The sequence below is a fragment of the Ceratotherium simum genome, chromosome 22 (assembly GCF_057802395.1).
Source record: "Ceratotherium simum simum isolate JZ-2026a chromosome 22, ASM5780239v1, whole genome shotgun sequence".
NCBI classification, from domain to species: domain Eukaryota; kingdom Metazoa; phylum Chordata; class Mammalia; order Perissodactyla; family Rhinocerotidae; genus Ceratotherium; species Ceratotherium simum.
Genome location: NC_141921.1, coordinates 30,993,574 through 31,019,973, shown reverse-complemented (window position 1 = coordinate 31,019,973; position 26,400 = coordinate 30,993,574). Strand labels below are relative to the sequence as shown.

General features: G+C 45.8%; 1 protein-coding gene across 10 annotated transcripts in view; it reads right to left on the bottom strand.

Moving 5' to 3' along the window:
- The window catches only part of PAFAH2 (platelet activating factor acetylhydrolase 2), a 30,730-nt gene extending 6,448 nt beyond the window's left edge, over positions 1-24,282 (bottom strand). Inside the window, exons 1-14 of one of the 10 annotated variants that reach the window (XM_087446531.1) lie at positions 23,128-24,065; positions 20,668-20,782; positions 20,380-20,457; positions 19,032-19,231; positions 17,665-17,805; positions 16,531-16,684; positions 15,631-15,727; positions 12,214-12,252; positions 11,469-11,537; positions 10,935-11,076; positions 9,893-10,006; positions 6,224-6,315; positions 4,568-4,738; positions 2,336-2,490 (exon numbers count right to left, since the gene is read on the bottom strand). In XM_087446531.1, coding sequence (XP_087302657.1) covers positions 2,336-2,490; positions 4,568-4,738; positions 6,224-6,315; positions 9,893-10,006; positions 10,935-11,076; positions 11,469-11,537; positions 12,214-12,252; positions 15,631-15,727; positions 16,531-16,684; positions 17,665-17,754 — 1,123 coding nt within the window. In that variant the 5' untranslated portion in view covers positions 17,755-17,805; positions 19,032-19,231; positions 20,380-20,457; positions 20,668-20,782; positions 23,128-24,065. The other 9 variants (XM_087446533.1, XM_087446530.1, XM_087446532.1 and 6 more) reach the window with 9 other exon arrangements.
- Positions 24,283-26,400: the final 2,118 nt, after the last annotated feature.

The following is a 26,400-nucleotide window of genomic DNA, read 5'->3' as shown; positions in this document are numbered from 1 at the left end:
AGAACCGACCACTGGATTTAGTGCTGTGAAGGTCTCTGGCGACCTTGACAAAAGCAGTTTTCATGGAGGACTGGGATACAAAAGCCTGATTGGAGAGAGAATGGGAAGAGAAGAATGGGTTGCATAACTAGATAACCTCAGACAGATTACTTAAATTTTCTAAGCTGCAATATCCTCATCTGTAAAATGGAGTTAATAATAAAAGTACCTACTAGAAAGGGCTGTCTTCAGGATTACAAGTGACAATGCATCTAAAGCACTTAGTGGAAGGCCTGGCACAGAGTAAGTCCTCAACAATCCTCCTCCGACAGTCTAAGACTCTCCTACCCTCCATCTCTTCTTCTGCTGGTCTCCAGTAATGAGCACCTTAGCTCAACAGGCATCGCCACTAAAGGGAGCCCAATCATGCCATGGTGGGCTCCCTTGTCATCTTTAGCTCTTACCTAATGGCATGGTGCCTAAGAGGAAACAGGGAAAGTGGGCTGAGGACCATGTAGTCAGGCCCCCTTAAAGTCTTGAGACATGGATCCACTCCTCTCCCACCAGGTGATAAGAATGGCACTCTAAAGTCTCTATTAACCCTAAAGTCTCTAAACCTGGGCTGGAACAATGACTCACGATGAGCAAGATGAAACGAACAGGTGTAAATACAAAAATGCAAATTTAGGTTAAAAAAGCCAATACATTTATAAAAGGACAGATATGTTTTAAAAGCGAACTCAATCCAAACCAAATTTGTCAGGCACTTGGAAATGTTAATGCACTCAGGGCATCCAAGTATAAGTCTAGTGTCCAGAGCACAGAGGCAGCAGTCCAGCTGGACAAGGCTCTGGGCAGACCATAGCTAGTATGTTGTGTTCAAGCCAGGGCACCACACATTAAAAGGCACACCAACAAACAGTGCATCCAAGGGGGATAATAAATGGCATCAGGGGAACAGAGGGAGGTACCACGGACACTTAGCTTAATGAACAGAAAACAGAGGACACCATAGGTGACTTCAAATATCTAAAGAGCTGCCATGTGCAAGGGGTCTGAGGCTTCTCTGGGTAGCTCTTAAGGGGATAACCAGGGAAAGTGGGGAGGAGTTACAAAGTATCAGATCTTAGTCTTAGGCTAGAGTTGGGTCAAACTTGAGAAACCTAGGCCAGACTGGCTCCCTTCTAAAGCAAACTGCCCTATGCACAGCACCTGCTGGGGGGTCGGCCTCATGCAGATAATGGTAGCATCCCCCATTCTGACTGGATCAGAAAGGGCCATCTGATCAGGAGAGCTCCAGGCCTAGGTTGGGCAGTGGCCTACAACGGGTTTTGGCAGGTAAAGATGAGCTGGTACAATCAACTTGTCTCTCTTGGGAATCTGGTCTAAGAAATCCAAGAAAATATGGCAGTGAACGGTGGGAGCTGAAGACAAAAAGAGGCCACAAGATGGAGAGAACAAGCCATGAGCGGTTCAAGCCAACCAAAGTTATGAGGAAGGAAAAACTGAAAAACAGATGCTATCAGCAAGACAAAAAATACAGAGCAGAAAGGAGACAAATGCAGACTGGAGTGAAAAGAAACGGAGATGTCAGGAGAGGAAGAAACAGAGAGACTGAGCCCATGAGCGACACCAGAGAGAAGTCAGTCCTGCAAGCTAGCTTGGTTCCTGTAGCTTTTCACTTCCCACCTGGCCAGGTGTACTTTCATAAACAAACTCCCCTTTTTTCTCAAGGTAAATTAGTGAATCTCTAGCTCTTATAACCAAAAAAAGCTTAACTAGAATATCAACTCTTAAGACCATTAAAGTTTCCAGTGGTGGAGAGGGCTGACCCTCATAGCAGTGCACTCTCCACGCTGCTCGACCGCGTGGCAGGGAAGATAGGAGAGGACATCCCCTCTGGGTGGAAGGCTGGACCGAAGACCTCGACAGGCCTTGCCATTTAGCTGGTCTGTGATTTATGACATTAGTCATAATCCTTCCATGCTTTGTTTTTTTAAAGCACTTCCACAAATTTAGCCCATTTATCATCAGAACCTCCTCCACCATACAGATAAGGTGAGTGATAATGAGTTAGCACAGAGGTAGTGGAGTAGAGAAGCGACTGTTCCCTTTACAGTGAGGAAACCAAGGCTCAGAGAAGTTAAATGACTAGGCCAAAGTCATTCAGGTAGTAAGAAATAGAGTCAGGATTTCCAAACTTTCAGCTAAGCATTCTTTCTATAATTCTATGTAACTCTCTCCTTCACTCGGGTTTTCCTTTTGCCATAAATCTCCTGTGAGATTGCCACAGACCACTGTGCAGGGAAATCTAAGGACTCCCAGGCTGCCCCACAAGCCCCAGTCCTCTCCTTACCAAGGTGCTTCTGCAGGAAGGCCAACATGGCCCGCACCACAGTCTCCTGACCTTCATAGGGGTCCAAGCTCCCACGGGTTTGAGTGGGGAACAATTTACCAATCCAGTTACCAGCCACAAAAGCAAAGTCAGTTTGACTCCGATGAACAGAACCACTAGAGGAAAAGAAAAACAAATAACTGGTAGGGATCTGCAGACTAGGGCACACAAACATTTGTGATGCACCTTCCACCTGCAAGGTGCTTTATGCACGTTATCTCAGTAAATTTTCACAACAATCCTGTAAGGGAAATATTTTGCCCTTTGACAGAGCAGAGAAATCATCTGCTCAAGGTCATATGGCTAGTAAGGGACAGAGTCAGGATTTGAACACAGGTGTGCCTGGCCTCAAAGCTGCTTCAACCCCTAGACCCCAATGCCTGACAGCGCAGGGAAAAGGCTGAGCTAGAGAGGGGCCAGGGGCCAGGAGGCAAGGCCTGCAGCACCTGCCAGCCCCATGTTATTATCAACTATTACACCGTAGCTTTTACCTGGTGGCTCCCGAACATTCACAAAACATATTCACTCCTTCTTCGGAATTGTTCCACAAAGTAAACAGGAAAAAGGAATCGCTTGCCTTTATTTAAGTACTCAGAAGAGTGAGGGCTAGGCCGGCCCCGTGGCTTAGCGGTTAAGTGTGCATGCTCCGCTACTGGCGGCCGGGGTTCGGATCCCAGGCGCGCACCGACGCACCGCTTCTCCGGCCATGCTGAGGCCGCATCCCACATACAGCAACTAGAAGGATGTGCAACTATGTCATACAACTATCTACTGGGGCTTTGGGGGAAAAAAGGAGGAGGATTGGCAATAGATGTTAGCTCAGAGCCGGTCTTCCTCAGCAAAAAGAGGAGGATTAGCACGGATGTTAGCTCAGGGCTCATCTTCCTCACAAAAAAATAAATAAATAAAGAAGAGTGAGGGCTAGTACTCGTAAAAGAGGGTTTCTGGATTAGAATTTAAGTCCTTTGACATCAAATACATTTAATTCAAAGGAGAAATTCTCGCTAGGTTCATTTTGGGCTAAATTATTCATAACTAAATTTACTAGTCAATTCAATGAGGGAAGAAAAGTCTAAATGCTAAACTTGCATATCATGCAGAAAAACTGACTTAAAAAGGGTATTATTTAAGACACATGAAAAAGTGTAAAGAATAATATAATGGATAATTGAGTATCCAGCACTCAGTGTAAGATAATACATTGCCGAGAGTTAAATCCCCATCGTGTACACCTTCCCAACTGCTCTCACCTTCCTTCCCTCCAGAGGTCACAATTATCCTGAATCTGAGTGGCTTGGGAAACTTTCAAGCAGTCTTCTGCTGCCATGAAATCAAAATGAAAGGAGGGGGCCGGCCCCTAGGAAGAGGGCCTGGCCAAGACGAGCAAGGGAAGAAGCCACTGACTACCAGCACACCCCAAGCATTCCAGGGCTTTGGATCTGGCATTTCAACTACCTGAGTGATTCCACAGGTCCGTGGCATGCAGTTAACCTTGTCTTGCTGAACCAGGACATGGGATCCTGGAAGCATGTGTGCTGTTGGGCTCGAGGGCAGGGCAGGTGCAAGTCAGAGAGCTGGTCAGTGAGCCTTCAGCCCTGCACTTGTAGCTCTAAGCCACTTCCCGTGTACAGTACATTTCTTAAAGTCACTCAAAAATTTTCTCTCTGTGAAAAATGGCTTCTGAAAGAAAACCATCTGATAATGCTGGTGATGGAAGTGAAGAGAATGTTGTTTCTCTTAGGCAAAATATAGGTGGTTTATGGAAGATATCTGAATTTAGGTATACATGAAGTTCTCTGAAAATCTATCTTGTGAATGTCAAAGGTCTACTATATCCACATTCTTCAAAAGACCCAGTAAAATTCCCAAATGAGGTTAGAGATCTCTGGAGTCCACTCAGACCCACACCTCTTCCTCTCCAACACACAATCCCACAGCACCCTTTTCCCAGAAGCAACAGCCAAATCTGGTCATAAAGTCATATAAACTAGTGAGGAAATCACTGTTGGTACAGCAAAGTGGAGAAGGACAGAATGAAATTCTAAAGAAATTAAGATGTTGAAATTCAGGCAGTATTTATATATTCTAGTAATGGGCAGAACTGCTGGATAATTCAGAAGAAATTAAGGTAGCCAACATAGCTGAGAGAGAATGGAGAGGACACCAGGGATCATGACCTTGGTGTTTACTCACAGGACAGTTACGATCCTGGATTGTTCATGCTGCGCACATATCTTCTTCATCAAGTTGACACTCTCCATTGTCTGGAATTTCTCAGCATTGATGAAGAACAGAGGGCCTCGGGCCTTGGGGTAAAAGTCATGTTCCAGAGGAAACATCCAAGCATCCAGAGCCACAGCACACCTGGAATAGGACCAGACATTTGGAACCGCCATGCAGAAGCCCAGGCAAGAACAGTGAGGGCAGTGGGGGAGGGGTGGAGTTCCTCCCTCCAGTGGGGTGAAGGCTCTGGAAGCCAGGAAGGAGGTACCAGGGCCCACGCCCTTTGGTTAGGACCTTGGATAGAGATAGCTTTTATCTGTCGCCAAACATCCTTCTAGATTTTAAACTCGTTGAGAGCAAGGATCAGACCTTCTCATTCTCCTGGATCTACTCTCAGGCAGCTGACTTGAGTTACACAAAATGGCACTTCATTCATTTAATCATTCATTCACTCAACATTCATTGAGTACCTACTACGTGCCTAGCCCTATGCCGTGGATACAGAGATAAATGACACAGTTTTTGCTCTCAAGGGGCTCCCAGTCTAGAAGGGGAGACAGAACAGACAAGGTAACAAAATAGAGCCTAGCGCCCTGAGTGCATAAGGTGCTATGTGAGTCCACAGTGTACGTGGTGGGGGAGGTCAGGAAAAGCCTCCTTGGGGCCACAAGGCAAAGACCTGGCCAGTTTGTCAAGCAGTAATCTCTGTCACCAGGGGCAAAACAAAGGCCCTAAAATTAGTGCCCCTCTCTCCATCAATGTTCCTCCAATCTTCTCCATCTCAATAATGGATAATTATCTTCCACTCAAATGATAAATACAAAAATGAAAAACTTTTATTCCCTTCTTTCTTTCACCTCATACATCATTAAGTCTTGAAAATTCTAAAACATAGCCTGACTCCCTTCCCTTCTGTCCATCCCATTACCTCCATCCTAAAGCAAATCCCTCATCGCTCACCTTGACTCTGAAATTGCCTCCCTCTAAGTAGCCTCCTTGTTTTGAGTCTCCTCCTGCTCAATCTACTCTTCACACAGTAACCAGAGGGATCTTTTAAAGTGTAAGTAAGATTTTTCTCTGCTTAAAATCTTTCAATGGTTTCTCATCAGACTTAGAATAAAACCTAACTTCCTTATTCTGGCCAAAGGCCCCATGATCTGGCCCCTGTTGATCTCTCTGATCACATCTTGAATTCCTTCCCCCTCACCCACTCTGCTCCTCCCACCCTGACAGCAAGCTTCTTTCCACCTCAGGGCTTTCGTGTTAGCTGTTCCCTCTGCCTAGAATGATTTTCCCCTACACCTCTATATGGCTGACTTCTTTACGTTTCCATTCTTGGCTTACAGCACTTTCTCAAAGAAGCCTTCAGATACTCTCGCATATCAGCCTGTTTTATTGTCTCCATTGCACCTGGGTGCTGGGGATTTGATGACTTGTTAGCTTGTTTACTAGTCTATCTCCTCCCACAATGACATAATTCCATGAAAGCAGAGACCTTGTTCTCCGGCTCACCACTGAATCCTCAGCCCCCAAAACAGTGCCAGGCACATAATACTTGTGTAACAAATATTTGCTGAATGAATGAATGGTGCGTGGAGCTAACAGCAGCATCACTGGGAAACTCACCGAAATTGGGTCTCCTTGGCCAAAGCCAGAATAGCTGTGGCCCCTCCAAACGAATGTCCCATCACAGCCACACGGCTCATGTCGATGCTGCCCTGAGGAAAGTGGAGAACTTAGCCAAACCCGAAATGCAGGGCTGCTTCTGAAGGAATTCTTCAGCGGCAAGAGAAAGGAACAGTGAGACGATGATGCAGAAGCCCAATCCAGCGAGTGAGCTCCCCCCTATACATTAGGAACCTCTTGCCTGCTGGAGAACAGCCGGGCAGGCAATCTCTGGACTGAACGGCCTTCTGCACGCAGGAATTCTGAACATAATGTTTTTCATCTTTATTTTTGTAATCTTACCACCTACAATACCTGGACTAGCGTAGACGTTCCAATATCTATGAATAAATGAATGGATAGAAATGATGTGATTCCACACGGACCCATCAGTGTAAGAGCATGTTAAGAATAAGAACTCTCTCCATCCTCTAGATCCCTGCTTTATAAGTGGCCTACAGGATGACATAGGCACCACGTCGAGGGTAGAACGAGGGAGCTCCTGCTGCCCGTCCACGTCACTCTGAAGCAAGGCCTGCTTGTACAGAAACCAACTCAGGTTCTACTTCCTCTGGATATCTGTCCTGACTTTTATCCAGCAGAGTGAGTCTGCTCGCTCCAACATGCCCCGCAAGTACCTATTTCTGTTTGTCCCCAGAAGCCTTCAGGGCCTAGTTATATAAAAAGCCACTGCAGCTGCCTGCTAAAGGGCTCAGGAAATCTCTCTAGGCTTGGCTGCCCAGCCTTTGCCCTGAACTTGTGCGCTCCTCAATTTCTACCCCAAGGCCTTGTATCTAAATTCTCCCCCTTTGCTCAGTACCTTCAGATCAACAACTTGGTTGGGGGCCTCTTCAGCTTTTTTTATACGTCAATATATCCACGTAACTCTAACATCAGGAGTATACAGAGAAGGCTCCCTACTACCACGTTCTCCTTCCACATAGTTGGCCACTGTCCACCTCCAAACAGGTTTCTTATGTGTCTTTGCATAGCTTACTTATGCATATACAAGTGAACGTGAATACATACTTTCCCCCCCTTTTACATGTGATATTGTATCTTTCCTTTTTGTACAATAATATTAGTACATAATGAGCTTCCTTATCCCTTTGTACACCTAGATTTGGTTTCACCACGGTAGCTAGCTGATCACCACATCTGTTCTCTTCTTCCTGGACACACAGCTAGACTCCATACAGATGTGGCCTTGTGACTGAGTTCTAGCCAATAGAATGTGAGTGAAAATGATAGCTCCACTTCCAGGCTTGGTCCATAAAAACCGTTGCGTACAAAGCTCCATGCCCTTTCCCTTTCCTGGCTTAACATACACGGTGAAGGTGGGTTTCACAAGTGAAGAGGGTAGAGCTATAACATGAAAGGAGCCTGGATCCCTTAGTCACCCCTTGCACAGGAACACCCATTTTGGACTTTATGCGGGATAGAAATAAATTTCTATTGTGTTAAGCCACTGAGATTTGGGGCTTATGTGTTATATCACCCAAACAAACACATCCATTGTTTCACAATCTATTAAACCAGTTCCCCTGCTGATGAACATTTAGGATACTATCAATCTTTTGCTATTACAAACAACACTGGAATGATTAACCTTGTACATACATCATGTTGCATGTATGCAGGTATCTGTAGAATAAATTCCCAGAACTGGAAATTGCTGGGTCAAAGAATATGTGCATTTGTACTGTTGACAGTATTGCAAAACTGCCCTGCTTGGGGCAATGTGTACTCTCCCTGACAATGGAAGACGGTATCTACTCCCCCACAGCTTTGCCAACAGAGTGAGTAATTAATTTTTGGATCTTAATCTGACAGGTGAAAATTTACTTAGCGTTTTAAATTCTGTATTTCTCCAGAAGGCTGCCTCTTGACTAATCCAAACACAGTGTAGCCTGCCATGCCCCAGTACCTGTCTCAGGCTCACAGGCAGGCAGGCCTGGACGTCAGGGACTAGGGGACCTGCTTGTCCGGTGAGGGTTGACAACACACACCAAATAGTTGGTAAAAGCAGTCTAGATTTCAGGTTTTGCCTTACCTACTGGCCATCCAGGCAGATGCTTCTCCCTGGAAGACTTCACCAGAGCCTTTAAAAGATATTTTCTACAGGCACAGGCTTTGGAATCAAAAAGCTCCAATTTAAGGTTTGACTCTACCACTTAGTTGTATAACCTTGTGTAGATAACTAGCTTCTTTAATCCTTGATTTCTTTCCATATAAAGAGATAATAAGGGCCGGCCCCGTGGCTTAGCGGTTAAGTGCCCGAGCTCCGCTACTGGCGGCCCGAGTTCAGATTCCGGGCGCGCACCAGGCACTGCTTCTCCGGCCATGCTGAGGCCGCGTCCCACATACAGCAACTAGAAGGATGTGCAGCTATTACATACAACTCTCTACTGGGGCTTTGGGGGGAAAAAAAGGAGGAGGATTGGCAATAGATGTTAGCTCAGAGCCGGTCTTCCTCAGCAAAAAGAGGAGGATTGGCATGGATGTTCGCTCAGGGCTGATCTTCCTCACAAAAAAAAAAAAGAGAGAGATAATAAAGCTTACTTCATAAGTTCGTATGATGAGCCTTTATCATAGAAAGTACTCACAAAGCAGTAATTGTTATTTTATATATGTACCATTCTCATTCACACGGTAGAAGATTACATTAAAAATCATGCCACAGAAAAATATTAACTGGCATAAGAAGACATTCACAGTGGTTTGCTAAGTGAAGAAAAAGGCCACAAAACAGCTTGTATTAAATGATAACATTATTGCTTTAAAAAATACATACATTTATGCTATGCATTTTAATGAACTGGAAGGATAAACATCAAAATGTCAAAAAAAAAATTCTTTGCTTCTTTTTTCTTCATGCTTTTGTTTGATTTCTTGGTTCTCTGAGTAGATCCTGAGCTACTTTGGAATTAGGGGGAAAAATTGGTGGTGGTGGTGGTGATGGTGGAGTGTACACTCATAGGCATCAAATTCCAAAGCCAGGATGGTTTCTATCCTCCTAGGAGGGTTCTTGGGAGTCCCTCAAAGGAAGGACTTAGCCTGCAGTAGATACAGGTTGTCCACTGCTCCATAGCCCTTCCTTTAGGGAAGAGACCATCTCTCCCTTATCCATGTGGCCCTGGGGGGCCATCAGTCCTGGTGCCAGGTTCCCCTGACCCAGAAGTGACTGTATAATCTAGGCAGGCCAATCAGAATACCCTACCCCTCTGGCACAGTGATTGGCCCTGAAGGGGTGCGTGACCCAAGCAGGGCCACAGCCTTCCCAGATTAGTGAAAGCTAACAGAGGCTCTTTCCCTTTTAGATCCGGAGCTGAGTTGAAATGCAGGCTCGGGCTGTCAGCTACCACCTTTCTTGCTTAATGGAGAATGAAGCCCACATACACAGAGTGGAACTGAGCCAGGAGAAGGGAGAGAGTGCCAGAGCTTTGATGATAGTGTTTGAGACCCCAGATCTAGCTACACTGGCCTAAAGCCAATCCGTCTTTGGTCTTCCTAGTTATTTGAGCCAATAAATTCTCTGGGTTTAAGCTAGTGAGTTAGGTTTCTGTTATCTGTAACCAAGAAAGTCCTGATGAATACATGCGCTCCAAGTCATTCCAACCACTGCCATACCTTCAAGGTCATCAGATCAAACCCACCAGGCAAGACATTGAGGACAGTCTGCCCAGCAGTGACTTCTTGCAGGATCTTCAACACCCGTGTACACTCGCTCACCCTCTGATGCACCTGCAACAGAGACAATCCCAGTGGGAGCTGGAACACTGCACAACTATCCAGCGAGAATCTCACTCCCCTACAGAGCCAGGGAAGAATGCAAGGATAGTGTGCCCACCCCATCTCAGCAAGCACTGTGGGGCCCACATTCTGAGAAAGGCTCAGCTCCCTCGCCACGGCTCACATAAGCATCACCTAGCAGTACAGTGGAGTCAGGCCTGCCGTTCAGACTCTACCCACCTACCCACGGAGTTGTCAGGACAAATAAGACAATGCATACAAAAGTGTTTTAAAAACAGTTGGAAATAAGAAGATTCATGTTATCAACCCAGTACTGGATCCTACTTGCCCCTTCATAGCACACATCTATTGTTTTTATCTGCCTAGCACTTACTTGCCCCCACTTCTCCTGTTAACCCTGACTTTTGAGGATTGCTCTCCCCCCTAAAAAAATCTATCAATGTATTTCTGATGGGAACTTCTCATTTTGGTACTTCTCCCCAGCCTAGGAGTCTCTCTCCAGGATTTTTCATATTGCAGCTTGGGGCAGGGGGAACAACCCCAAAACAGCCCTGTTCTCTCAGATGGTGAGGTCAGACATACGCAAGCTCAGGCTGTCAAGCGTGGTGGTTCTGACCTAGAAGAGACAGATGAGAATGAAAAACAAGTCCTGACGCATTTGAGTCTGGGGTCCTGCCCTCCCTACAGTCTGCTTATATAAGCCCAATCAATTCTCCTTTTTGCCTAACAAGCTTAAGTTGGTTTCTGTCACTTGCAAGTGTAAGAGCTTTGATTAACACCCCCTTTTCCTGATGTGGCAAGCTCAGATCCGCTGTGATGGAGATTTCCAGAGAGCAGGTTAGTTAAAAGTTTTCTTAGCGAGTACAGAATAGGGAGGACAGGCTTACGAACTGTCCCTCCCCAGCTGGCACAAGCCTACCTGGCCATTCCGAACATGGAATTCCTTCTCCCCTTCCTCAATTGGACGGTAGGGGATCCATTCCTCCTCCAGCGACTCAGTAGTGGGCTGGTTCTCCTCGGGGGCCTGCTTGCAGAAACAGGTGGCCGCAGCTGACCCGTCCCTGAAATACACATGCCACCAGAGAGAAACCAGAAGACACTCTTGAGCTTAGAAATAGCTTCTCCCCTTTACCAAATCCTCCTTTTCAGCCAAGACACTCTAGATCATCCTTTGGCTAGCAGGGAAAAAGATCTGAGGGCATGCATAGGAGAGTAGGAAAAACAGGGATTTTGGAGACTCACCTGGGTTTGAACCCCAACTCAGCTATGGCACATTCAGCAAGTTATTTAACGTCTTTGAACTTTAGTTTCCACACCTTTAAAATGGGTATAATAGCCACCTTGCTTGGCTGTTGTGAGGATTGGAAACAATGTATCGATAGGGGACTAGCCTATATCCTAGCCCACCGCAGGCACTCAGCCATGACAGTTCATTATCACTGTCATCCCTCACCTGTGCTCTGGTACAGCAACCACAAAGCCATGGGAGGCCAGCTCCATGCAGAACGCTGAATACAGTGTCCTAGAGATTCAGGAGGGAACACAGAAGTGATCAAAATGGCTCACCCTTAGCCCTCACTCCAATCATGCTCTGCTAGCGGCCATCTCAGAAGATTGAATAGAGGAAGTTGCATTTGTAGCAGCCTTCTCAAGGTGTTTCTCCAGCCAGCGTACCCCTTTTCTCACCAAGGCTCCAAGTGTCCTCCTCCAGGAAGCACATGCAATCAATCCATGGTGTTTTCCCACCCCATACACTGACTCATCTCCTCCACCCCCACCCCCCCCATCCCCATATAGTTTGGCTACTTCCAACAACTGCATTTTTATTGTCTATATATTGCATGTCTCCCAAGTTAGTTGGTAAGCTCCTTGAAGACAGGGACTCCGGCTATTTCTTTCTTTTTTTTTTTTTTGTGAGGACGACTAGCACTGAGCCAACATCCATTGCCAATCTTCCTCTTTTTGCTGAGGAAGGTTGGCCCTGGTCCAAGATCTATGCCCATTTTCCTCCTCTTTATATGGGATGCCGCCACATCATGTCTTGACAAGCGGTGCATCAGTCTGTGCCTGGGATCCGAACCTGTGAACCCCAGGCCACCTAAGCGGAGCGTGCGAACCTAACTGCTCTGCCACAGGGCTGGCCGCTCTGGCTATTTCTTTAAATATGCAAATATTTCTTTAAATATGCAAATACGTACCTGTGATTTAGCATGTGGATTTTTTTGTCTGTCCTCCAACTTTCCAGAAAAAAAGGAATATGGCAGACATTACTGTCTACTACAAACATGTATTTTTGCCTTCCTCCTTAATAACAGAATCTGATTTTCAGCTGAAGACACACTGTCATACTACCAAAGTATGACATTTCCCAGCCTCCCCTGCAGCCAGGTTTGTCTGCATGATTAAGTTCTAGCCCAGCAACAGAAATATAATGCCACTCTCATAAGTAATTTAAAATTTTCTAATAGATATATCTTAAAAAGTAAAAAGAAACAGAATTAATTTTAATAATATATTTTATTTAACCCAATACAGCCAAAACATTATCATTTCAACATATAACCAAAATTTAAAAATTAATGAAATACTTTCTTCTTTTTCATATGAGGTCTTTGAATCTAATGTGTATTTTATACTTACAGCACATCTCAGTTTCGACCAGCCATATTTCAAATGTTCAACAGCCACAAGTGGCTAGAAGTTATTATAATGGAGAGAGCAGCTCTAGTCAATGGGATGTAAGCAGTTGTGCTGTTTTATATAGAACTTTCAGGAGAGTTCTCGCTTCCTCCTGCCTGGAATGTGGATGTATTGGCTGGAGCTAAAGCAACCACCTTGGGTCATTAGATAGCTTTAGAAATGGAAGCCACATGTGACAGAGCAAGATTATAAAACAAGTCTGGTTCTCTGATAACTTTGTGGAACTACTATATCAGCTCTGTCTACCTCCAGCTTTCTTTTATCTGAGCAAGATACAAGTTTTATATTACTTAGGTAACTATTGTTTGGGGTTTTTCTGTTAAATACAACTTGCCTGGATCCTAACTGATTCAGGAAAGTCAGTTTCTTAAGCTTCTTTTCACCTTCTCCCACTTCTCTGGGGGAGGCCGTGAACTGAACTTAAAGAGCCAGAGAGATTTCTGATCCCTAACCAGTTCAAACTGTGCAACCTTGAGCAAGTCTGCCTTTCAGAGCCTGTGTGCTCATCTGTAAAATATGCATCCCCCTCGCCTACCTCACAGGACTGTGTGGGAACCAAAGGAGACAACGGCACACTGCAAACCTGTTAGGGAGTATTTAAATGCACATACTCTTCCCTGGGGTGGGAAGTCATAGGTCTGTGACCCATGGGAAGGATTTCAGATCCCGATTTAACCACGAGAGGAAACCATGTCCCTTTCCATCCCTGCCTTTTTCTAGAAATTTCACTCCTGTTAATGAAGAGTATTTATAACTGGCTCACCCAGTCATGTGCTCACCTGCTCTTTATATAAAATACCTGTGAGCTTAGAAATGTTTCTTAGCTTCTTTTCCCCACTAGACTACAATCCTTCTGAAGGCAGGGACTCTATCTTATTCACTACTGAATACCCCATCCCAGCACAGGCCCTGGCACAAGGCAGATACTAAGTTTATTGAATAAGAAAGCAACATTGAAAACCATCTGCTTGCCTTTCTAACCCCATCTCCACATCTACTCTCCACTTCCTGCCACGGGCTATAGTCATGGGAGTCCATATTCCAGCTCCTCCAGTGGAAGCAGATTCCTTGATTTGTCTATCTCAATATGTCCCACTTTCTTCTCATGCTAAGGGGCTGGCCCAGAGCAGGTGCTCAGCAGACATTTGCTGAATGAATGAGAACCTAGCAAAACAAAGCCCTTGTCTTCACTTATAAATATTTATTAGGAAACTACTACTTTCCAGGTACTGTCCTAGGCACTGGGAGAGACAGAAGACACTCATGGTCTCTGCATTCATGGAGCTTACAATCTAGTCGGAAAGACAGACATTAAAGAATAATCATACAAAATAATTAATTCATTACAATTATGTTAAGTACTGAGAAGTACAGATTGTCTCATGAAAGCACGTTATTGGAAAACCCGATATAATATAGGGGTCAGGATGGGTGTCTCTAAGGAAGTGACATCCAAACCAAGACCCTGAAGGTAATTTGGAACTAGCCAGGCAAAAGACTGAGAGGGAAAAAAGGAAGAGAGGAGCGGAAGAGCAAATATTCCGGCAAAGGGAACAGCCACAAAGCACAGCACAGATGAAAACCCTGAGGCAGAAAATGACAGAGTGCCTTTCCGGAAGTGAAAGAAGGTCAGTGTGCTGGAGGGGGGCGAGTAGCAAGACACGAGGCTGGGAACTTTCTCTTGGGCCTGCATCCAGGTAAGACTATGACAAGAACTGAATTAAAGTGCAAAGGGCTATTAAAAATATTTAAGTTGGGAAGTGACATCCATCCATCCATCCATCCATTCATTCATTCAAGAAACATTTATTGAGCACCTACTGGGCACTGTTCTAGGTGCTGGAATGACAAGATCACACTTGGTTGTTTTTTTTTTTATTTTTCCCCCAAAGCCCCAGTAGATAGTTGTATGTCATAGCTGCACATCCTTCTAGTTGCTGTATGTGGGACATGGCCTCAGCATGGCCAGACAAGCAGTGTGTCGGTGTGCGCCCGGGATCCGAACCCAGGCTGCCACCAGCGGAGCGCAAGCACTTAACCGCTAAGCCACGGGGCAGCCCCTCACATTTGGTTTTAAAATAGATCTCCCTGGCTACAGTGTGGACAATGGTTTGGGGGATGGGGAGGCAAAAATAGATGTATCGAGATGTGCAACACTCTGGGACAGAAACTAGACTTACACGTTGATGAATGAACCTATAGAGAGAACATTCACAAGCTTAAATAGGAACACATGTACTATGGTTATTAAGCTATCCAGCACACCAAGGGGTAGAAATCAGAATTCATGGGAAGAATCCTGAATGGCTATGACTTATAACACAGGCCAGCGTTTCCTGAAGTCTGGTAGAAGAGATCTTACAGTCCACCCTCCCATGTTCCTCCATGTAGAGAAAAGGACAGGAGACCTGGCATGCACGTACACCTACTAGGTGCCAGACTAACTGAATCCTCACAACCACCCGTGGGAGCGGCACTCCCATTTGACAGATGATGAAGTCCAGGCTCAGAGAGTTCTATAGCTGTCCCAGCTCACCCAGAGCACAGGCGGTGTGGCTGAACTGTCCAGGGGAGGCGAGTACAGGGAGCCGTCTATCTTATTCACCACTGCACCAGCACCACAGTGCCACTGGGCTGTTCTACAGGAAGAAAGCTAAAAGTGTTTATTTATATAAAGGCTGGAACATGCAAAGCAAAGGACGTGAAGCCTGCTAAAAGGACGTGAAGCAGGTGAAAGGGGCTTGGGAAAGGCCTTTGAGAGAAGATGGACCCAATGCTCTGGAATGAAGCAGATGGTAGAAAAGACAGCTGGCAGATGGAAATATCTGTTTCTCCACCCTTTGAGAATAAGTCAAGACTCAGCAGCTGTCACCAGGCAAGGAATATGACAAGGTCTGGGGAAGAGAAGCTCTTACCTGAAGGCTCCCAGGCCATGGGAGAAGATGATCAAGGGGTATCCAGAGTCCTTTGTCTTAAAGGGGCCATTCCAGCTAACAGGCAGGCGACAAGATCCTAGCAAAGACATGGGCTATAGAATCTCTGGCTGCCCCAGAGCTGTAATCCCAAGGGCAGCCTGGGCACAGGCATGGGTGAGGACATGTGTCCCTCCTCTCTAGTGAACCATGTTTCGCCCCTGAGCAGCCCAAGGCAATCAATCACCTATTCTTTCCCCTTTTCTTCCCCAGGGAGCATGAACACAATAGAAAATGGGATGATAAATCCAGAGGGGAAGCACCTAACAACTACGGGGTGAATCCCAGAGATGCCAAGGCAGTGGGCAGAGTTCCTAATGGTGGAGTCTTTGGGGGAAGTGGATGATTCAGTGTGATCCTACCCAGAAGAAGGGAGAGCTGGGGGTGGGAATTGCAGGAGACGGTATGCTCCTTCATAGTTAAGAATGTTTCTTTGATCTACACTATAGCTGGCACAGAGTGGAATTAATACACGCTGAACAAACGAGTAACAGCCACCATTTTTGGAACACATTCTATGTCCCAAGCACTGTGCTAGACACTTTACATACACCCCACACTACCATCCTGCAAAGGCAGATATTCAGACAGCTTAAGTAACTTGCCCAAGCCCCACAGCTAGTAAGTGATCAAGTCTGCATTCCAATCCAGGACAGTCTAACTCTACAACCAAAGCTCTTATGCATATAATTCTCTCCCAACTCTCTACACCACACTGGCTGATGGATGCCCCACACAAAAGGGCTGGACAATGTAAGCTATAAGGTACTGTGTCTGCCTGGGGACCTCCTAGGAACATAACCAAGAAGGTGTGAAAGCATCTGGGGTGAGGCCAGTCCTTACCCACAGCCAGGTTGAACAGCAATCCTCCCCAGCGCTTATTAAACTGCAGGTAATTGGCCAGGCCAGTGCAATATTCATAGCGGGGAATCCACAGGGGCAGCTCCGTGGTCACCTCTGCCTCTTGGCAAGGATAGAAGAGTCGAAAGAAGCTCCCCTATAGGAAAGAAGAGGGCAGCTGCTCAGAGCAAGAAGCCCAAGCACGGCTAGATTTCCCAGCAGACACTCTCAGCAGGTGTTTGGGGCACCAGCAAAGCAGGCACCAAAGCAAGAAACTTAAGCTTCCATTCATATACCTGAATTTTGCATTCAGAAAATCCAGAAAGAAGCAATTTTATTTTTAGCCTACATGTAAGGCTTACAAGAGCTGACTGTATTTGAATTACAGCTGGGGGACACCAAAATATTTTCAGTGCTTAGGACACTGAAAGATTTAAATCTTGCCCTGAGCCCAGGCCTGGAGGCATCCCCAGAGTGAGAGATTAGCCCTCGTGCTGAACGGGGTGGCATCAGTGGGTCCCCCAGGCTAGTCATCCAGGCTGGCCCTTGGGAACACAGCACATTCATTTTACATGGGAGTAGCTGAGAGGTTACCAGGAAGTATGCACCTCTCACAAGGGAGCGGGGGAGTCCATGGGCCAGCAGAGAAGGACCTAGCAACTGATGGAGGGAAAGTCCAGAACCAAAGCAGGAGGGGAAAACAGAGGAAGGCAGGAGAGGAGAAAAAGGAGACTGTTTTCCTACCCAGGTCAGGGAGTTCAAGGCTAACGGCACATGGTCCACTGCTCTTCCTCTCATATACTCAGATTAGGATGAGATCAAAAACCTTCCCAGGATCAGGCATCTGTTCTCAAGACAAGTGAGAGGATCTGAGAGCTGCCTTTGAAGCTAGAACCGCCCTTTCCTCCTAGCTGAAAAAAGAACCCATCACCTCTATTGAGATGTCTCTAATTGGAAAGAGGAAGAAAAAGATCAGGGAGGACAGATCAGGGGGCTGTATAACCAAATCCAGACCAGCTCTAACTCAGTTCTAACTCAGTTCCCCCACTCAGAATTGCACCATCAGACGGCTATCGATAAGTCACAGTGCAGGCGGAAGCAGCGAAGATGTGCAGGGACGGAGCCGGAGACACTTACCTGGAGGCCCCGACCCTCCATCACATCCCCGCAGCCCACCAGGTGAGGTCCTGTGACAGGTGGAAAGCCCACGGACTGGTTGACCCCCATTTCACCACCAGTTGAATCAAACAATGACTTGGGCAGCGCTGAACTTGATGGCTAGAGGGTGGAACACAGAACAGCCACTTGCTGGTTCCCTCTTAGTTTCCTGTTGCTTACACGTCTCATGTGCCGCCCGTCCACCCTCCTTATCACCCCTTCTTCACTGCTTGCAACTCAATCTTCCACATCATCTACTTTCCTACACGGACTTTGCAAAGGTCTAGGAGCTGCTATTTTTGATGTCGGGGGAGGCGGCAAGGAGACGGTTGTGAAAAGCAGAGAGAGCTTCCACACTCCTCAAAACCCACTAACAAGTGTTTACTCAGCACCTACTAGTGCCCAGCACAGCAGTAACTGCTGCAGAGACTACAGCACAGACCTTGTCCTCAGGAGGCTACAAATAACAGTAACTACTAAGAGCTACTATTTACTGTGTCAGCATTGAACTAAGCTCGTTCTATACATTACATCATTTCATTCTCTCAGCAACTCTCTGAGGAAGGTACTATTAAGACCCTGTTTTACAGCTGAGGAAACTAACGCACAGAGAGGCGATAACTTCCCCAAGTCACACCACTTACAAGAGGCAAAGCCAGGGCTGTCAAATGCAGACCTGAGCTCCTAACTCTTACTGATCCTGTTCATGGGCAGACTCAGTTATACACATACAAAATCACTGACCTAACCTGTTGACCATAAATGTGGCACTTATGCCAGGCCTCGAAATATGAGGAAGACTGAAAGGCAGGGGAGAAGAAGGAAAGCATTTCTAGCAAAAAAGAGCAGAGATAGGGAAGAGTATGATGTTGGCAGTAGATCAAACAGGAGCCTTCAACATTGCATGTGTGCACACTTCTGACTCGATAACATTCCTGTAACTTGGCTGCTTCCCAAATTGGGGCTAATAACATTGCTCTCTCTTCAATCTCATCATCACCAGCACCATCATCATCATCACACTTACTCTGTGCCAGCAACTACACTAAGCACTTTACGTATATTATTTAACTGAATCCTTACAACAATCCTCTGAGATATGTATTGTTATCTCATCTTACAGATGAGGAAACTGATGCTTGACAAAGTTAGGTAATTTACCCAAGAACATATAGCTAGTAGAGCCAGAATTTGATCATGGGCAATGTAGCTATAGCAGAGAACGTGGTCAAACTTCTCCATACCCGTTCTATCCTGCCCTCCTACACAGCAGCCTTGTGATTTAGGCAGGGCTGACCACTCCCTAACCTCTAGAGATGGGCTTAATTGACCTTAGCCAATCAGACCTTGGTATCCCCTGGTCAGTATGTGGATGAAGAGTTGACACATGACATAAGTTGGTCCCATCAGAGTAAAGCCCGGGACTCTGGTTTGATGGTTGAGGTTGGAAAAGATCTTTCTTGTTTTGAACTAGAGTGATGTGCAGATAGGAAGCCTTGAACTGATGTAGCCACTTGAACTGTCGCAGCCATGGAGGATGGCAGAGCTGAAAGAATTACAGAGAAATGGAGTCATATTTGTGAAGACATTAAGAATCTCTGGATTAGACTATACCTGAAACCTGAAATCTAGAAATTCCTAGACTTTCTAGTTACATGAGTCAATAAATCCCCTTTTTTGTTTAAACCAACTGAGTTCAGATTTGTACTGCTTGAGCCAAAAGCTTCTAAACTGATACACAGAGTCCTGGGCCCACATTTTTAATCATTACATTATTCTGCTTTCTTTAAGATGCTCTGGGATGGATCAGAGAGTTCAAGTCAAAGCATGTCTGGGCAAGAAGAGACCTTAGAGATCATTTCCGTCAATCCTCCCCACAATCACCCCCACCCCGACTCACCCCCCTAGTACCTACATGCACTTTACTGATGAAGAAATCAAGGTCCTAAGAGGTTAAGTGAGCTGCTCAAGGTCACCAGCAGAACTATTGTTACACATAGATCTCCTGACTGCCAACTTCCAATGGAAATCCCCAACTAACCAGTAATTTTAACGTCATTCTATTTAACTTTGGAAGATAATAAATGATTTTCTTTCTACTACAGACCGCTTCATTTTGTTTTTCTGAAGCAAACTTAAAAATAAACCAGTTCTTTTTAAAAAGAAGCTAAGCTCCTGATGCAGTCAGAGGACTGATTAGCCAGAGGGAAGCTGAACACGTGCTGCTTAGTGCCAGACCCTGACCTTTTCCCCTCGTCCTTGAGGGCACACACACGGAAGACCTACGGGGGGGCACAAGACACATGTCACTCACATGACAGTGAAGCAGCTGCAAGTTCTAACTGTCATAAAAGAGGGTCAGATAAAATACCGCAGGAGCACTGACAAGAAAGCGAGCTCCTTTAGCTTGGGGGTGGAGGGCAGGGGAAGCTGCGAAAAGTTGACTTTCAAGTAGAAGAAAGTGCGTGAACAAACGCACCGAGGTGAGAAAGCACACGTGAGAAACAGCGAGTAGTCAGTGATGGATAGAGGTGAGAGAAGGAATTCGTGTCCAGATATGGAGGGAAGCAGTCCCTCAAGTGCTAGGCCAAGGAGTTGGAATCTACTCTGGAAATGAGGTCATGGATATGAGAGAGATGAAGTCTGAAAGACCCAAGTTTGAGCCCCAGCTCCTTTGCTGCCTAGCTTTCTTACCTTGGGCAAGTTATCTGATCTCTCTAAGCCTGATTCCCCATCTGTACAAGGAGAATACTATCCATCTTCACAGGGCTGCTATGGAGATAAAACGAAATCATGCATTTAAAGCTCCTAGTGCAGTATCCAGGAAATTTGTTGACTGAGTGAAAAGTAGAAACAATAGGATTTGGCAACTGAGTGGATTTGGGGAGTCCAGGCAGAGGGAAGAGCCAAAGATGAGCCAGGTTTCAGAAATGGGTGACCAGAACAATAGTAGCTTCTTACGGGAAGAGATTTTGGTCTTACCTTGCATAGAGAACAGTGCTTGGGACAGGTATCACGATGAGTGGACTTGAAAATAGCCAAACAGAAGGGGAGTAGAACTCTGGTAGTCCTGGAAAGTTTCTGGGAAGGTCATCAACTAAATTAAGTTTGGAAATAAATAAAAACTAAAGAAGAGAATTGGCCAGAATGAGGCTAACATGAAACTGAATCTGCATTCCCTGGGCTCGCATCCACTGATGCCCAAGTAGAATGGGGAGATGGGAAAATCCAATCTGACTTGCAAATTTTGCCTAAGAAACATCCACACAGAGCATCCAGAGTCATTTCTAATAAATGCCATGGAATTTTCCAAGAAAATCAGCCCAGGTGTCTCTACCTTCTTTTACTTGCCTTATCTTAACAATTGGTGGTGCCAATTGTGGTGGTGGTACCTGTCCAAAAGCCTTTCCACCCATTCAAACCTGCCCCATTCATCAAGGCCCAGGGAAATCTCTGGTCCTCTGTGAAGCTTTCCCAAGTCCTTCCAACCTTCCTTCCTCTCTAACCACTGTCCACATCCCCCATCCGGTACCCATTCACAGGCTGCCTTAGGACAGCTCTCGGATTGGTACCTATTCTAGCAGTTTTCAATCAGTGGCTTGCCTATAAGTGGTCCAAGTAGAATCTAGATCAGAGGTTCCTGAACCTATCATCACAATCACCTAAAAAGCTTTTCAAAAATATAGATTTTAGGGCCCCCATTCCCAGAGGTCAGTTGGTTTTTAAAAGCTTCCCAGGTGTTTCTGATCAGCAAGGTTTGAGACCCTCTGGTCCCGATGCTACACAAGACTTTTATTCAGATATGCGTGCATGCAACAAACATGTACTGAGTGTATATGGTGTTCCAGTCCACCACTTTCATATTAATGAAATGATAATGACCATGATTTCATTGGTTTAATCCCCATGGCCACCCAGAAGCATGTTCCTGCCAGTCACTAGGCTTAACGTAGTGCCCTGCATATAACTGGTCTCCACAATCAACTTATTCAATGAATGCTATTTAATTTTTTACACACTTATGCCTTATCTCTTCAGATATACTACAGAGATAAAGACTTTTATATTTCTTTGTAGACCAAACCATCTCTCCTCATGCTTTACCCACATAGAAGGGACCCGATAAATGCTCCTTTATTTGGCTTTGATTTAAATCCTCTCAATTCTTTAATCTCTGCCTTTTTGATCTAAAAATAAGATATAGTGGGAAAAGAAAGACTTTGGTCACAGTCTGAATTTCACCTCTGCCACTTAATTGGCTGTGGGATCTTGAGCAAGTTCCTTAAATTCTAAGCCTCTCATAATTTATCCATAAATTATAGATAGAAATAATAACACTCACTCATGAAGTTGCTGGTGAAATAAAGGATTAAATGAAATAATGTATGTAAAGCTGACATATAGAAGGCACTATAACCATAGACGGTAGATCCAATTATAACTATTATTACAATAGTCCCCCCTTATCCACAGGGGATAAGTTCCAAGACCCTCAGTGGATGCCTGAAACCACAGATAGTACTGAACCCTATACAGATATACTATGTTTTTTCCTATTCATATATACCTACGATAAAGTTTAATTTATAAATTAGGCACAGTAAGAGATTAACAACAATAACTAAAATAGAACAATTATAACAATATATTATAATAAAAGTTACCAAACATCTTAGCAACCTCAGCATACAATTTTTCTTTCCTTATTAAGTCGAGAACTTTCACATAAAGGAAGCACTTTACGGCTTCTCTTTGGCATATCCGAATTGCCAGCATCACTACTTCTGCACTTTGGGGCCATTATTAAGCAAAAATAAGGGTTACTTAAACACAAGCACTGCAATATGGCAACAGCTGATCTGATAACCCAGACAGCTACTAAGTGACTAATGAGTGGGTAGCAAATACAGCGTGGATACGCTGGACAAAGGGATGATTCACGTCCCAGGCAGGACAGAGCAGGAACATGCAAGGTTTCATCACGCTACTCAGAACAGCATGCAATTTAAAACTTAGGAATTGTTTATTTCTGGAATTTTCCACTTAATATTTTTGGACTGTGGTTGACCGTGGGTAACTGAAACCGAAGAAAGCAAAACCGCACATAAGGAGGGACTACTGCATAACTAACTACATGACCTCTCTGAGCCTAAGTTCCTTATACGTAAAATGGGGACATTTCATAAATGAAATTTAAACAAGAAAATTGATTTTGCCTAGAGCCTGGTACATTTTAAGTACTCGTAAAATGTTTGCAATGAGTTAACAATGCTATGTCTCTTTCATCACACCCAGCCAAGGTCTCTCATTTCTTTCTGGATTAAACCAAAATGGCAAAATGGATTCTTTCCTCTCAGCCTTTTCAGGTCTGAGACACCCTTACCAAAACCAGAGTCTACTAAACAGGCCCAAAAGAGCCGAGAGGGAACAGAGAGGGCTTACACTGCAGCTGTCCATCTCCTGCTGGGGCCCTGTTTCCAGTAAGCAGGCACCGCCCCTCTGCCAGCTGTGTGGACTTTTCATCACCGGCTATTTCAGGACCGAGTCCAAGATAAGCACTTCTCTGGGGCTTCCTTTCAGACAAAGCTCTCCGGGGACTTAAAGCTCATTAGTCTGACCTTGGGTCTCTGGAGGAAGTGAGGAAACACCATCCTGCTCTGGGAGAACGGAGACACCAAGCGCCCAAGGGGTAGGCTTGAGCAACAAGGGGACAGAGCTAGAAAAGCAGCCAAGATAAGAGTGTGCCAGAGCATTAATAACTATAATAAAAACTCTCTCTCTCGCTTGCGGAGGCTTTACAGTTTATAAAGCACTTTCACACATATTAGCTTATCGGCTCCACAACACAGCCTCACCCTAAGATGGATAGAGCAAGTGCCGTCTCTATTATGTAGATGAAGAGAGTGAGTACCAGAGAGGTTGTATGATTCGCCCAAGGTCATATAGCCAGAGAGCTGCAGAGCTACACTAGGACCCGGGCTCTTCCGCGCATTGGGAAGAAGGCATGGTAACCCTTCTGTACCAGCACGAAAAACAGGAAAGTGAGGGTAAGAGTGAAGCATAGAGAAGGTGCGGGCCATAAAGAAGCCCAGGTTTCAGAGAGGTGATTCTGTAGGCTCAGCGTGGGGCTATAAGGGTCTAAAGTGGGGCTGTGGACTCAGGGTGGGGCTGTGGGGGCTGGGTCCTAAAGCGAGAGCTCGGGGTGGGATTCCAGGGGCGCCACGAGTGAAGGCACGAGGTGATAGTGGGAACGTTAAGGGTGCGAGTGGATACTGCAGGCATCTGAATAGGAAACGGAGTAGACGAAAGATTAATGTGGAGTTCCTGGGATTGAGAAGCCCCCAAACAGGCGGGAATAGGAAAGAGTCTGCAGACACCTCAGTTCAGAATCGGAGCGTTCTCCAATCAAACTTACCCAGTCAAGTTGACCTCTCAGAAGCAGCCCAGACGGACAGCTCGACGGAAACGAGAAATTGCCCAGGAGCCCGTAGCCTTTTGGTAGTTGTAGTTTCCAGAAGTCAACGTTGGCGCTTGAAAGTATTTCCCGCCTCTCTGTCCGGAACTATCGCTGCCGAGGTTCACCGCGTAAGTTGCGTATTACGACCTTGGGACTACAATTTCCAGAGTTCTAGGCGGCCCTCGTCGTTGGGTGAAACCGCCCAAGGCCCAGGATGCGGTGCGATTCCTCCCCCTGGTGGTCGAGGAGCCGCTGCCACGATTACAGGGCTCGAGCGGAGGGTTACTTCTTGTAGTCCCGGTTGATAACCCTCCGCCTCACCCTCCCTCAAATAGTTCCCAGGCGTGCCTAGAAATGGCCACACCCTGCTTTATCCTTAGGGAGGTGAAGAGGAGGATGGAGGCTGTTTTGTGTTCCACTGTTCCACTGTTCCACCAGTACTTTGCTTCCGTTATCAGTACTCATAATTAGAGAGTGATAATTTAATATGAGACTGATAATTTACAATAAGGGCACACTGCCTACCAACCTGTACCTGTTGACACTTGCAATTTTCCATTGTCCTTCTCCAGAGACTCACTGGCTGAGAACAGGGAGGAGCCTGAGCAGTCACTGATCCTCCCCAAGCCCCTCCATCCCTCCTCCATCCCTATGCTGGTTCTTAGGACACAGTGGTGAACAACATACTGTCCCTAGCCTCAAAAGAATTCACAATCTAGCGAAGGATTCCGACAAATGAATAATTACAACTCGGTGATATGTGCTCTAATAGGGGAAACGCAGGAGGTTGTGGGAGCCTAGAAAGGGGGCATCTGCCCAGGCTTCGGGGACATGGGATGGTGTCATCAAAGCATCTTAGAGATCTTAGAGAATTGTTAAAATTGAGAACTGAAGGAATAAGACTTAGCCAGGAGTACAGGGAATGTGAAGAATGTTTTACACTCTGGGTGGAGCACAGCGTGTGAGAGATGGAATGGACAGAGAAGACACCTGAGGAGGTAGGCAGGGCCTCATCCTCAAGAATCTTGTAAACTTCCATAACAAATTTGGATCATTCAGGCAGCTCAGAAACTTTCAGCGGCTTCCTACTACCTACTGAATGAAGTCCCAGCTAGGTTTGGCATTCAAGGTTCTCCCCAACGTGGCTGCCCACCTACTTCCTCAGAAGTGTTGCTTATGCTGTTCTCCGACAGAGATCTCCTCTCTTCTGCACTGCCCCCAGTTTACCTCCTCACCATTCTCCAGATGTAACAAGTTCTCACTGTTACCTCCACACTTTTACTCATGCTCTTCCCTCCACTAGGTGCTCTGCCCTGCCTGGTGGCCTGTCTAATCCTGTTCTTCATTTAAAATTCCTCTAGGCCCTCCCTCTCTGTGCAGCTTCCTTGATCCCTCCAGTCCCAAGGGACCTCTGCCCCTATCAGTATTTGTGTACACTTCTCATTTCAGGGCTTACACCACCTTGTGCCATCTCCTAGGTGGGAGGTCTTAACCCTCCAATAAACTGTGAGCTCTTTGAGGTCAGGTGCTGAGTCCTACAGCTGATCCCTCCACCCACCCACCCCACATACCCTCAAATCACCAGCGTCCAGAGTCCGGGCTTTAGACTTCTTTAGGCTTACCTCTCCTCCTTACACACTGTCACCACCACCATCCTTCCAGGAGCCAAGATAAATCATCAGGAGAGAGTGATGGCAGCACCACACTGTGGTAATTAAGCTCTGGATTTAATTAAAGCTGCAGTTGGTGGCAGTGGCGGCAGAACATAAAAAGCTCAGGGCAGATCAGAGAGTGGCTCCCTTTGGCTAGTTGATCGGTGCTCTGCAGCTGGCCCAGAGCACTATGACTAACCAGAGTCCCTAGTCATGAAAGGGGCAACTGGCGGTGGTTTCTCTGTCTCCTACTCCCAGACCAGGCTACAGTGGGGACATATGCTGGCCAATGGAGTTTTAAGTTTCCCAGGGACAGGGACGTCACAGCCTCCTTTACCTCCTTTGTCACTGTTAGGAAGATCTGCCCTTGGGCCCAAACTCTTTCCTATTGTAAAATAAAATACTTGCGTTCAATTGCATTTCCTTCCAATCTAGTCTTTCCTGGGATAAACAACCCAAATGTTTTAAGTTTTCAGCAAGCAGTTGAATTTCCGGCCTTTTCATCATAGATCTTTTCCAACGGCCCAAGGTTCCCTTCCAGTTGGCTACCATCCCACTCTGGCCTTTATCTTGTTGCTAAGTTACTTTAAGTTGGTATTTGAGTGA